The following is a 13,404-nucleotide window of genomic DNA, read 5'->3' as shown; positions in this document are numbered from 1 at the left end:
TAACTATATCGCAATGCCACCCAAGACTAGCGGTAAGGCCGCCAAGAAATCCGGCAAGGCCCAGAAGAACATCTCCAAGTCGGACTCTAAGAAAAAGAAGAAGCATAAGCGCAAGGAAAGCTACGCCATCTACATCTACAAGGTGCTCAAGCAGGTCCACCCCGACACCGGTATCTCCAGCAAGGCCATGTCGATCATGAACTCGTTCGTGAACGACATCTTCGAGCGCATCGCCGCCGAGGCCTCCCGCCTCGCTCACTACAACAAGAGGTCCACTATCACCAGCAGGGAGGTGCAGACCTCCGTGAGGCTCTTGCTGCCCGGTGAGCTCGCCAAGCACGCCGTCAGTGAAGGCACCAAGGCCGTCACCAAGTACACCAGCTCCAAGTAAGCGTACGTCGTTCCTCGTATGCGGTCTGTCTTCTCAATACACTTTTAGTGTAATGGGTTTAGGTAGTTCGTATTGCGACGACACGACACGCTTCGAGAGTGTGGTTTGTGCAACAACCAAAAAGGCCCTTTTCAGGGCCACAAATACGTTCTGAATATGATATAAGAAGTTTCTAACCGCGCATACTGTGTCAATCTGTCGATAAATATCAATAAAAAATATTATTTATTTACACATTACCAACACTTAATAATATAGGTTAAATAGGGTTAGGGACGTGTACATATGGCCCTTTATAAACTTTTGACATAGCACGAAATGTGCTATTTTACGCACTAGTGCCGGAAAATAGGACCATATGTACTGTAAAATAAGTAAGTTAGGTTCGCTAGAGTTAGGTTTCTCTAGGAGTTAGGTCAGGTTATGTTAGGTTCGCTAGAGTTAGGTTAGGTTAAGTTAGGTTCGCTAGAGTTAGGTTTCTTTAGGAGTTAGGTCAGGTTAAGTTAGGTTAGGTTACCAGATGCCAGGAATTTCCAAAACAAATCAAACTTGAACAATATATCGAGTATACTTACATAAATATCGCCTAACTTAACCTAACCTCGTAAGTTAGGTTTGCTGACCTGACTCGGTCAAATATTGTTATTTACAATCCTAACCTAACCTAGCTCCGCGGAACCTAACTAACTGTCCTAACTCATACATAATACCTAAAAAAAAAAAAAAAAAAAAGCAAATTTATTAATAATATTTCAATAATATTAATGTTATTGTAATTAGAAATCGTACCATTGGTGAGAAAGGAAAAGAGGGGCGAGGGGGACCGTGTATGTGAATTTTATAACCCTCTCGCTCACACGGACACTAACTCCGTCCCTTTCCGACGAGCACATAAAAAGCGCCTCTCGGCGTTGCGAAGTTTATTACCTCTCGTGACTCGTTGACGTAACGTAGTACCGTGTGTCGTAGTAATTTTTATTTTTCGCAATGGCCCGTACCAAGCAGACCGCTCGTAAATCCACCGGTGGTAAAGCGCCCCGTAAACAGCTCGCCACCAAGGCGGCCCGCAAGAGCGCGCCGGCCACCGGGGGCGTCAAGAAGCCCCATCGTTACAGGCCCGGCACCGTCGCCCTCCGTGAGATCCGTCGCTACCAGAAGAGCACTGAGCTTCTGATCCGCAAGCTGCCCTTCCAGCGTCTGGTGCGTGAGATCGCTCAGGATTTCAAGACCGACCTGCGCTTCCAGAGCTCTGCCGTTATGGCTCTCCAGGAGGCCAGCGAGGCTTACCTCGTCGGTCTCTTTGAGGACACCAACCTGTGCGCCATCCACGCCAAGCGTGTGACCATCATGCCCAAGGACATCCAGCTGGCTCGCAGGATCCGCGGTGAACGTGCTTAAAACCACCCGCCACGCTAAAATCGGCACGGAGCTAAATCACCGAACGCAGTCTGCGCCAACGCATTCGGTTACATTATATCTATTATTTTGTACCACGCGTTTTGCGTCTGGACATGCGAACGTGAAGCTTCTGTCATATATCAAAAGGCCCTTTTCAGGGCCACACATGATTCGAAAATTATATAATATGTTTCTTTGAACAAACACTTGCGTAGATAAATCGATCGATCAATATTATTAGTCATTAGTAAATATATACATCAATTCATACATAAGATGTACGGTAATATAGTAAGTAGTATATGAAATTTAACCGCGATATACTCTATTATGTAGTATAATGGAAAGAAGGAAAGTGAATTAAACTCGTGATATTACGCGCCAACTAAAAGTTAAGTTAAGACAAAATAATATAGATTTCTCGAAATTTTATCGACATAATTATTACCACTGACTGAATGCTAGAGGATAATATTAGAGATTAGAGGGGAATGAAATAGAAATAGAGAGTGCTACATATATGTAGTTAGTTATACATACGGCCTCTCTTCCATGAGCCGGTCGCCGTTATTATAGTTAGTAATTATATGTGAGTAACTACATATTTATATCCCCAAAATGAATTTAAATAACCATATCATATGAAATTATTTATCAATATTATATTATATTTCATGAATGAAAAATAAATCAAATATTAATGCTCCGATATCTCTAACCCCGTCCCCCGTCTCCCCGCAATAGGGTAAAGCGTATAAATATCGCACAGACGTCGATAGCCAGTTATTGGAGAGCCACTCGGAACCTCGCACGGACGCACCTCACCAGCACCTGCATATCCGCCGACGATTTTCCTGCGAAAATCGAAGCCGGAACGCGCCCGGCCCCGGCCGGAGGAGAAGCCCAGCTGCGACCTGAACCCATCCACCGATGGTCGCCCTGTCTAACAGGGTCGTCCGACGGTGACGCGTCGCGCAGGTCCCGCACACATGGACAAGAAGCCACCGAAGTCCCCCCCCGTCCCTCCGGGACGGGTGGGTAGACAAGAAAACGGATTTTACAATCCACCCGCAGCCTCAACAGTAAAACTCGCGACCCCCCCGGTCCCCTCGGATAGGGTGGGTAGTTTGAAACGCGAGTTTTACAAAGTACCCGTCGACACCAGGACTCCCGAACCCGCCCGCGGCCCCACAAAGCCGTGGCGCTTCGACTTCGACGGACTCATTGAAGCCCTTGGACGCCCCCACGCACCGACCCCCCTCCCGCGGGTAGCCCCAGACCGACTTTCCCCTCGCGGGCACCTCGATCGTGACCGATCCAGGGTTGCCGGCTCGGAGAGAGTCGGTCATATACCTCCGCACATGGAGGTATATCCCCCGGCGCTCGCCCCTGGGATAGTGGAGCCGTCCCTGGAAGATACCAAACCACAGCGCCACCTGGACGAGCGCCCGACCACTCTTCGACCTTCGGCAGTTGAGGAGGGACCGGAGCGCAGCCCGCCCGACTGCGAAGAGGATGATGATGATGACAACATCCCGCCGCCCAAGGACCAGCAACTCCGTGCCAGCCCCGGAGTCGCCCCGCAGCCCCACAAAGGCCCTTCTAAGGGCCCTCACCACCACAACAACGACGCCGGACACACAGAGGCCCCCAAGCTGGGAACCTCTGTACCAGCACCCCCGGTTCCCGCGCCAGCACCTGCTCTCGCGGACACCGGCCCCACCCACGCAACCGTCGCAGCTCCACAGCTGCGCCCGAACAAGACGACCGAGCGCGCCGCACACTCGCGTCTCTGCCACCTACTGGGCATCGCGCCGCTCCACGCACGCCCCCCGGACAACCGCCGTCAGCGCCAGCGCCCCCAGGGCGCGGGTGCCAGAAGGAGAAAAAGAAGACGCCACTCAGCGGGCACTGCGCCGCTCCACGCACGCCCTCCGGACAGCCGCCGACAGCGCCAGCTCCCCCCCTGGGACACCGGCGCAAGAAGCAGAGGGAGTCAGCCCACAGCAGCTACGAGGCCCCACAGCCACAAAGCCGCTGATAGGCTATAAATAAGAAACAAAAGCCATGACAGGCCATCACGGCTAGCCATGGCACAGAAGCCACCGCCCTTAGAATAAGGGCACAAAACAGACCCACCCGTAGTTACGGGTGGCGATTAGAGACCGCCAAAAATCCCAAATAGGGATGGGAAGGCATCTCATGCCTCCCTTCGGGAGGCATGAAAGAAGCAAGGACTAGCCAGTTATTCCACTCGTGTCGACGCGCGCCGCAAGTCGTGTGTCGTTGTCCGTGTATTCCGTTCGAGAAGTCTCATATCTACTACAGGTCGCAATGACCGGTCGCGGTAAGGGAGGTAAAGGTCTGGGGAAAGGAGGAGCCAAGCGCCACAGGAAGGTGCTCCGTGATAACATCCAGGGTATCACCAAGCCCGCCATCCGTCGTCTCGCCCGCAGAGGTGGCGTCAAGCGTATCTCCGGTCTGATCTACGAGGAGACCCGCGGTGTTCTGAAGGTGTTCCTCGAGAACGTGATCCGTGACGCGGTCACCTACACCGAGCACGCCAAGAGGAAGACCGTCACCGCCATGGACGTCGTCTACGCTCTGAAGCGTCAGGGCCGCACCCTCTACGGTTTCGGTGGTTAAGCGCTCCGCTTGCACTTGGTCCGCCGCGCGCGACATCGTGTAATATGTACTGACGCATGTATTACCGTATCGCGCGCGCGCGCGCGCCCCGGCGCCCGCGTCCTCAGACGCAAATACAAAAAGGCCCTTTTCAGGGCCGCAAATAATTCTAACTATATGCACCGCAAATACAAAGTTTCAGCAACGACACATACGGACAAACAATCGATCGATCGATCTATCTATCTAATAATATGTATAATAACTTACTTACCCCGCACCGCAAGTCCAATTTTCTAACTTGTAACAGCAGCCAGCCACCTCGTTCGCCGCCTGCTTTGACGGTGGTTTGACGCCAGCCAGCCCAGCTCTCTAAAACAAACAAAACAACAATTATATGTAGTTACTTAATTTAAAAATATGTATAGTTATTTTTACAAGCAAAGGGCAAAGTTATTGTTTAACCTCATGTGTGTGTGCGCTAATAATATTGATACTAGAGCAAGCTAATAAATATATTTTTAAATCTTTAGATTCCGATCTAGTACTTACGTCACAATTATTAATGTGCACCAAGCATATTTTAATTATTATTAGTAAGTAGACCTTGCCTGCCCACTATACCTATGTATGTAATGTACTCGTATATAAAATAGGCATAACTAAGTATATAGAGATTCGATTGAACGTCTCCAGCTAGAGCTTTACACGCGTGTCTATTTACCACCCACCTCCCAGTAGGTACAGCATGCATAAATTCAGATATTTCTCCCTCTCTTCAAGAATCATCCATCCAACCATCATCATCATCATCTTCTTCTTCTTCCTTTTATTTTTCCCGACTTCCCGACTAGCATCGCCCTAACCCAAATCTAAATAATTAATTAAGTAATAAAGTATTCACCTATTACTCGCGTTTTCCAAATCCAAACATGTATTTCTCACACACGCACACTCGCTAACTTTTTAGTTAGTTTTACTAATAACACCATATATATATTTTAAAAACAAACAATCGCATTATCACCTGACACCTGTGAGGCTGTGACCTACTACTAGGTACTGATAACGACGACGACCAGGATGAACTGCCCAATTAGGTAAAGGATTCGCAAATAGTGCACAAAACAGACAGGGACACCCAACATCCCCTCACCCACTCACCTCAATTTTACCACATCAAAAATATTAATATAACTTATATAAAAATGGTTAACTACATATAGTAACTCAGAAGCCTAAGACTTCTCGTGTCCCTATGATGAATATAATTAAGTACATATATCAACCTAATATATCAACCTAAACAGATTCTTATGTCCAACGATAAACACACTAATTGCAATAATTTAATTTTAAGTATATCGTTTGTTTTAATATTAGGCGTAATATTCAGATAAATTTTTACTTTACTACTAAAACCAAAACTAAATAAAATACGACCTACCTACACGAGATTCTACCTACCTACCATGCCCGCACGTTCAGAGTGTGAGTTCGCGCTGCTGTATGATCCTCGTAGAAGAGAGTTTTTAAAAACCATCAGAATTATAATAATATTCATGAATATGGTGATATCGTAATGTATAATAGAACATAATTATATAAACGTAACATAAAATACATATCCCGTTTTACATCGGTACCAGCAGAGAGCAAACCGCTGAACGTAGGCAATCCAAGGCGCGGTACGGCTGTTTTACGACAGTGAAGACAACAAGTCAAAATAACATTATAACTATAATTTTCTACTTTTGTTATTGTGTCACATCTATCTATGGTATCTTCGCTTTTAACTGGAAGACACATAATATTGTTAAATGTAATTCTAATTAAGAAAAATCACTTTTTAAACAGACCCGAGGTGTCCGCAACCTATAATACCAAAAGTAAAGTTCCCTCATTCGTTTAACGGCGTTCCAAAACTTAAAACTTCTATTAAAATAGATATATCAATTCATAAAGAATATACATGTGCAATTTTATTATAATCATTATAATATAATTCACTATAAATTTAGTTTAATCATAAACGAGTAAGTGAAAAGTTGGAAGTGTTATTACGAGAAAACGTCCCGCGACATAAGGGTCTGCGTTACGGTTAAGCCGGAGTGGATATATAAAAAGTGGCGCCCCCATGCGACTCGTGTTTAGTACTCGCCAGCGCAGCGCTCCGCTTACACGCGTCCGCTGTTCTCTTTGCGCAGTTCGTGCGATTTACTAATTTGTTAAACTACATATATTACTTGGTTATTTAAATATGGCCGATACCGCAGTTGCTGCCGACGCTCCCGCCCCGGCGACGCCCGCGAAGAAGCCTAAGGCGTCCGCCTCCGCAGGCGCTAAGAAGCCTAAGGCGAAGCCCACCCACCCTAAGACGTCCGAGATGGTTAACAGCGCCATCAAGGAGCTGAAGGAGAGAAGCGGTTCGTCCCTGCAGGCTATCAAGAAATACATCGCCGCCCAGTACAAGGTCGACGCCGAGAAGCTGGCCCCTTTCATTAGAAAATATCTGAAGAGCGCAGTCGAATCCGGCGCACTCATACAGACCAAAGGCAAGGGCGCGTCCGGCTCGTTCAAACTGGAATCGAAGACTTCATCCGCCGGCAAGAAACCCGCCGCGGCCAAGAAATCTAGCGCTAAATCATCAGCCGCCGCTAAGAAGCCCGCCGCAGCTAAACCGGCTAAGGCGAAGAAGGCCGCCGCGTCCCCGGCCAAGCCTAAGGCCGCCACGAAGGACAAGAAGGCCGCCGCCGCCAAAAAGAAGCCCGCAGCGAAGAAACCTTCCACCCCCGCCAAGGGCAAGAGCGCCGCCGCGCCTAAGGCCAAGAAGACCGCGAAGCCGCCGACCAAGAAGCCTAAAGCTCCCAAGCCAAAGAAGGCTGCTGCCGCTCCCAAAGCGAAGCCCGCCGCTAAGAAGGCTGCCTCGAAGAAGTAAGAAGACTGCGCCATATTGTCGTCGTCGTCCTTACATCGGTCGCGGTAGTTGTCGTGATGGTAGAGGAGATGTCGATTGTCGTTGCTATAAATATTATACGACGACGTGTCTCGCCTCTTCTCGACTCACGTCATACGCCTGTGCGCGTTATACGCACATCAAAAAGCCCTTTTCAGGGCTAACAAATGTATTCAAAGGTTCATATCACCTCTGTTTCATTGCAATGAGCACATACACGAGTCGATCGATCGATTTATCAATGAGAGAATCGAAAGTGTTTTTATATATATAACATACCAAAAGGTGTTCGGATCGGAGTAAAAAGTCGAATATCAAGGCACAAAAGTCATCAATACGATGATGATGATTATCACACTGATAGAGATTATATTAGGTTTTCATTAATCATGAATTTACACCAACTTTTTATTGGAACGTAAATAAATAAATAAACATGATATGACGCAAGTCTTACATTTCAAACAATATTTAGTAAGTTATCTACATACTTAGTATACGTACGTATGGCCTATAGATATAGGCCAAATTATATAAATTAATGTGGAGTTATATGAACTTACTTATAGAATATTTTGTTATTAATTTATTTATTCATTCGCACTCTTGCATGCGGGGCGTCGATTGGTCGATCGGTCTCGTGTTATGTCGGCTCGTTATATCCCCACTATCAGCGCGCTCCGTGAGACTATATAGCTTAACGCGCGGCTTGCTAAAAAAATATTCTTGTCCGACACTCACGAGCAATACGTGCTCTCGTCCGTTGTGTGTAAACTGAAAACTTAAATCTCTCATCAAACATGTCTGGACGCGGTAAAGGTGGCAAGGTTAAGGGAAAGGCAAAGTCACGTTCTAACCGTGCCGGACTCCAGTTCCCCGTCGGCCGTATCCACAGGCTTTTACGCAAGGGCAACTACGCCGAGCGCGTCGGTGCCGGTGCCCCGGTGTACTTAGCCGCCGTCATGGAGTACCTGGCCGCTGAGGTTCTCGAGTTGGCAGGCAACGCCGCTCGCGACAACAAGAAGACCAGGATCATCCCTAGGCATCTCCAGCTGGCGATCCGCAACGACGAGGAGTTGAACAAGCTCCTCTCCGGTGTGACCATCGCCCAGGGTGGTGTGCTGCCTAACATTCAGGCCGTACTCCTGCCCAAGAAGACCGAGAAGAAGGCTTAAGTGTCCTCACTTCTCATCAGGCTACATCTCTAGCGGTAACACACGGCGACTGGTGAATGTGTGCATTTGTCTCGTGCGTACATTTATCGCACGCACGGGGCCTCTGTTACATTCCCGCCCGAGTGACCGTTACAAAAGGCCCTTTTCAGGGCCACAATATAATTCTGTGTAAAAGTTATAAGTTTCATGGCATAACGCATACGTATATGATGTCATTAGATCGATGAATAATAATAATAAAAAAAAAAAAAAAATAATTATGATACTACACATTTATGAATGAATTATAATTACGGTAAGAGTAGGTACTGAACTATAATGTGATTATCGTTCCTATAGTGAAAAACACATACATCACATAATTAAATATATTATAAATTAGACACTCGGATACACTCACTCACTTATTTGTTTATGGATGGCTCGGACGGATCAAAGACTTACTTACTTACTTACTTACTTACTTACTTAATTACTCAGCTACAACAGTGTGTCTCTGTAACAAAAGAATGATAAATAAATAAATAATTATAATATACCAAATTTTTGGCCGCCTACAGTTATAAAAATTGATGACAGATGGTTATGGTTCAAATATATTTTGGTTAACTCATTATTATTATTACATAGCATAGCACATCAGGCGGGTAATGTTTATTTATTATTGATAATATAATAATGAATATTTAAATACATAATATCAACACGCCCTCGCACTCCCCACCATGCCTACAGACGATGTTAATGATGCACGAACGCTATTGGTCGAGATACCGCGGGCTCGACGCTCGATCTTTAATCCCCTATTTCCCGTACGCTACGCTAGCAAAGATCGGGCGACCGTAAAAAAAATATCATATTCGCGAGCACCATCGACGCAGCGGACTCACCTCCCAACCCGATGGCTCCTCCTTCAAACACAAGCACCATCGACGCAGCGGACTCACCTCCCGATCCCGATGGCGCCTACATCTACAGACACCACCGCCGTGGCGGGCCACCACACCCGCGCGGCCGTGAACTCTACTACTCTACAGCTTCAGACACCATCGCCGTTCGGACCAGATGCGCCGCTCGCCCTTGACCACACACCTCTAGCACCTCAGCCGGAGCGGGCCACACCACCCGCACGACTACAATTCCAGACACCATCGCCGTAGCGGACCTAACCGCCCGCACGACCTTGATCGACCACCACAGCTCCATCTCCTGCAGCACCAGCGCGTCTGCCAGCAACATGGACGCACAGAAACTCACCTCACAACAGAAGCACTGTCATCCATAAAATGATGACGTTTGACCTCCCCACGAGGTGGGGAGCGACCCGATACAGCCGTCACAGCCGGAAGGCGGATACGGCCACGCATACCTCCTGCGAGGTATCGCATGACATACTACTAAATATCATATTTCCAGTTCGACTCTCGTACTGTAAGCATCTAACTATATCGCAATGCCACCCAAGACTAGCGGTAAGGCCGCCAAGAAATCCGGCAAGGCCCAGAAGAACATCTCCAAGTCGGACTCTAAGAAAAAGAAGAAGCATAAGCGCAAGGAAAGCTACGCCATCTACATCTACAAGGTGCTCAAGCAGGTCCACCCCGACACCGGTATCTCCAGCAAGGCCATGTCGATCATGAACTCGTTCGTGAACGACATCTTCGAGCGCATCGCCGCCGAGGCCTCCCGCCTCGCTCACTACAACAAGAGGTCCACTATCACCAGCAGGGAGGTGCAGACCTCCGTGAGGCTCTTGCTGCCCGGTGAGCTCGCCAAGCACGCCGTCAGTGAAGGCACCAAGGCCGTCACCAAGTACACCAGCTCCAAGTAAGCGTACGTCGTTCCTCGTATGCGGTCTGTCTTCTCAATACACTTTTAGTGTAATGGGTTTAGGTAGTTCGTATTGCGACGACACGACACGCTTCGAGAGTGTGGTTTGTGCAACAACCAAAAAGGCCCTTTTCAGGGCCACAAATACGTTCTGAATATGATATAAGAAGTTTCTAACCGCGCATACTGTGTCAATCTGTCGATAAATATCAATAAAAAATATTATTTATTTACACATTACCAACACTTAATAATATAGGTTAAATAGGGTTAGGGACGTGTACATATGGCCCTTTATAAACTTTTGACATAGCACGAAATGTGCTATTTTACGCACTAGTGCCGGAAAATAGGACCATATGTACTGTAAAATAAGTAAGTTAGGTTCGCTAGAGTTAGGTTTCTCTAGGAGTTAGGTCAGGTTATGTTAGGTTCGCTAGAGTTAGGTTAGGTTAAGTTAGGTTCGCTAGAGTTAGGTTTCTTTAGGAGTTAGGTCAGGTTAAGTTAGGTTAGGTTACCAGATGCCAGGAATTTCCAAAACAAATCAAACTTGAACAATATATCGAGTATACTTACATAAATATCGCCTAACTTAACCTAACCTCGTAAGTTAGGTTTGCTGACCTGACTCGGTCAAATATTGTTATTTACAATCCTAACCTAACCTAGCTCCGCGGAACCTAACTAACTGTCCTAACTCATACATAATACCTAAAAAAAAAAAAAAAAGCAAATTTATTAATAATATTTCAATAATATTAATGTTATTGTAATTAGAAATCGTACCATTGGTGAGAAAGGAAAAGAGGGGCGAGGGGGACCGTGTATGTGAATTTTATAACCCTCTCGCTCACACGGACACTAACTCCGTCCCTTTCCGACGAGCACATAAAAAGCGCCTCTCGGCGTTGCGAAGTTTATTACCTCTCGTGACTCGTTGACGTAACGTAGTACCGTGTGTCGTAGTAATTTTTATTTTTCGCAATGGCCCGTACCAAGCAGACCGCTCGTAAATCCACCGGTGGTAAAGCGCCCCGTAAACAGCTCGCCACCAAGGCGGCCCGCAAGAGCGCGCCGGCCACCGGGGGCGTCAAGAAGCCCCATCGTTACAGGCCCGGCACCGTCGCCCTCCGTGAGATCCGTCGCTACCAGAAGAGCACTGAGCTTCTGATCCGCAAGCTGCCCTTCCAGCGTCTGGTGCGTGAGATCGCTCAGGATTTCAAGACCGACCTGCGCTTCCAGAGCTCTGCCGTTATGGCTCTCCAGGAGGCCAGCGAGGCTTACCTCGTCGGTCTCTTTGAGGACACCAACCTGTGCGCCATCCACGCCAAGCGTGTGACCATCATGCCCAAGGACATCCAGCTGGCTCGCAGGATCCGCGGTGAACGTGCTTAAAACCACCCGCCACGCTAAAATCGGCACGGAGCTAAATCACCGAACGCAGTCTGCGCCAACGCATTCGGTTACATTATATCTATTATTTTGTACCACGCGTTTTGCGTCTGGACATGCGAACGTGAAGCTTCTGTCATATATCAAAAGGCCCTTTTCAGGGCCACACATGATTCGAAAATTATATAATATGTTTCTTTGAACAAACACTTGCGTAGATAAATCGATCGATCAATATTATTAGTCATTAGTAAATATATACATCAATTCATACATAAGATGTACGGTAATATAGTAAGTAGTATATGAAATTTAACCGCGATATACTCTATTATGTAGTATAATGGAAAGAAGGAAAGTGAATTAAACTCGTGATATTACGCGCCAACTAAAAGTTAAGTTAAGACAAAATAATATAGATTTCTCGAAATTTTATCGACATAATTATTACCACTGACTGAATGCTAGAGGATAATATTAGAGATTAGAGGGGAATGAAATAGAAATAGAGAGTGCTACATATATGTAGTTAGTTATACATACGGCCTCTCTTCCATGAGCCGGTCGCCGTTATTATAGTTAGTAATTATATGTGAGTAACTACATATTTATATCCCCAAAATGAATTTAAATAACCATATCATATGAAATTATTTATCAATATTATATTATATTTCATGAATGAAAAATAAATCAAATATTAATGCTCCGATATCTCTAACCCCGTCCCCCGTCTCCCCGCAATAGGGTAAAGCGTATAAATATCGCACAGACGTCGATAGCCAGTTATTCCACTCGTGTCGACGCGCGCCGCAAGTCGTGTGTCGTTGTCCGTGTATTCCGTTCGAGAAGTCTCATATCTACTACAGGTCGCAATGACCGGTCGCGGTAAGGGAGGTAAAGGTCTGGGGAAAGGAGGAGCCAAGCGCCACAGGAAGGTGCTCCGTGATAACATCCAGGGTATCACCAAGCCCGCCATCCGTCGTCTCGCCCGCAGAGGTGGCGTCAAGCGTATCTCCGGTCTGATCTACGAGGAGACCCGCGGTGTTCTGAAGGTGTTCCTCGAGAACGTGATCCGTGACGCGGTCACCTACACCGAGCACGCCAAGAGGAAGACCGTCACCGCCATGGACGTCGTCTACGCTCTGAAGCGTCAGGGCCGCACCCTCTACGGTTTCGGTGGTTAAGCGCTCCGCTTGCACTTGGTCCGCCGCGCGCGACATCGTGTAATATGTACTGACGCATGTATTACCGTATCGCGCGCGCGCGCGCGCCCCGGCGCCCGCGTCCTCAGACGCAAATACAAAAAGGCCCTTTTCAGGGCCGCAAATAATTCTAACTATATGCACCGCAAATACAAAGTTTCAGCAACGACACATACGGACAAACAATCGATCGATCGATCTATCTATCTAATAATATGTATAATAACTTACTTACCCCGCACCGCAAGTCCAATTTTCTAACTTGTAACAGCAGCCAGCCACCTCGTTCGCCGCCTGCTTTGACGGTGGTTTGACGCCAGCCAGCCCAGCTCTCTAAAACAAACAAAACAACAATTATATGTAGTTACTTAATTTAAAAATATGTATAGTTATTTTTACAAGCAAAGGGCAAAGTTATTGTTTAACCTCATG

The 13,404-nt window shown here is 46.9% G+C and overlaps 3 protein-coding genes and 1 pseudogene across 3 annotated transcripts; all 4 read left to right on the top strand.

Moving 5' to 3' along the window:
- The first annotated feature begins 13 nt into the window (after positions 1-13).
- Positions 14-391, top strand: LOC134676639 (histone H2B). Its single transcript, XM_063535036.1, has one exon. It carries the CDS (start codon positions 14-16, stop codon positions 389-391), a length of 378 nt encoding a protein of 125 aa, XP_063391106.1.
- A 981-nt stretch (positions 392-1,372) lies between these two features.
- On the top strand, positions 1,373-1,789 carry LOC134676138 (histone H3). Its single transcript, XM_063534419.1, has one exon. The coding sequence runs from the start codon at positions 1,379-1,381 to the stop codon at positions 1,787-1,789; it is 411 nt and encodes a 136-aa protein (XP_063390489.1). The 5' UTR covers positions 1,373-1,378.
- A 989-nt stretch (positions 1,790-2,778) lies between these two features.
- Positions 2,779-3,840, top strand: LOC134676637 (uncharacterized). Its single transcript, XM_063535035.1, has one exon. The coding sequence runs from the start codon at positions 2,779-2,781 to the stop codon at positions 3,838-3,840; it is 1,062 nt and encodes a 353-aa protein (XP_063391105.1).
- Positions 3,841-4,123: 283 nt separating this feature from the next.
- Positions 4,124-12,954, top strand: LOC134676137 (uncharacterized; annotated as a pseudogene).
- The last annotated feature ends 450 nt before the right edge of the window (positions 12,955-13,404 follow it).

The sequence above is a fragment of the Cydia fagiglandana genome, chromosome 24 (genome assembly GCF_963556715.1).
Source record: "Cydia fagiglandana chromosome 24, ilCydFagi1.1, whole genome shotgun sequence".
Classification (NCBI taxonomy): Eukaryota; Metazoa; Arthropoda; class Insecta; order Lepidoptera; family Tortricidae; genus Cydia; species Cydia fagiglandana.
This window is presented reverse-complemented; position numbering and strand designations above follow the sequence as displayed.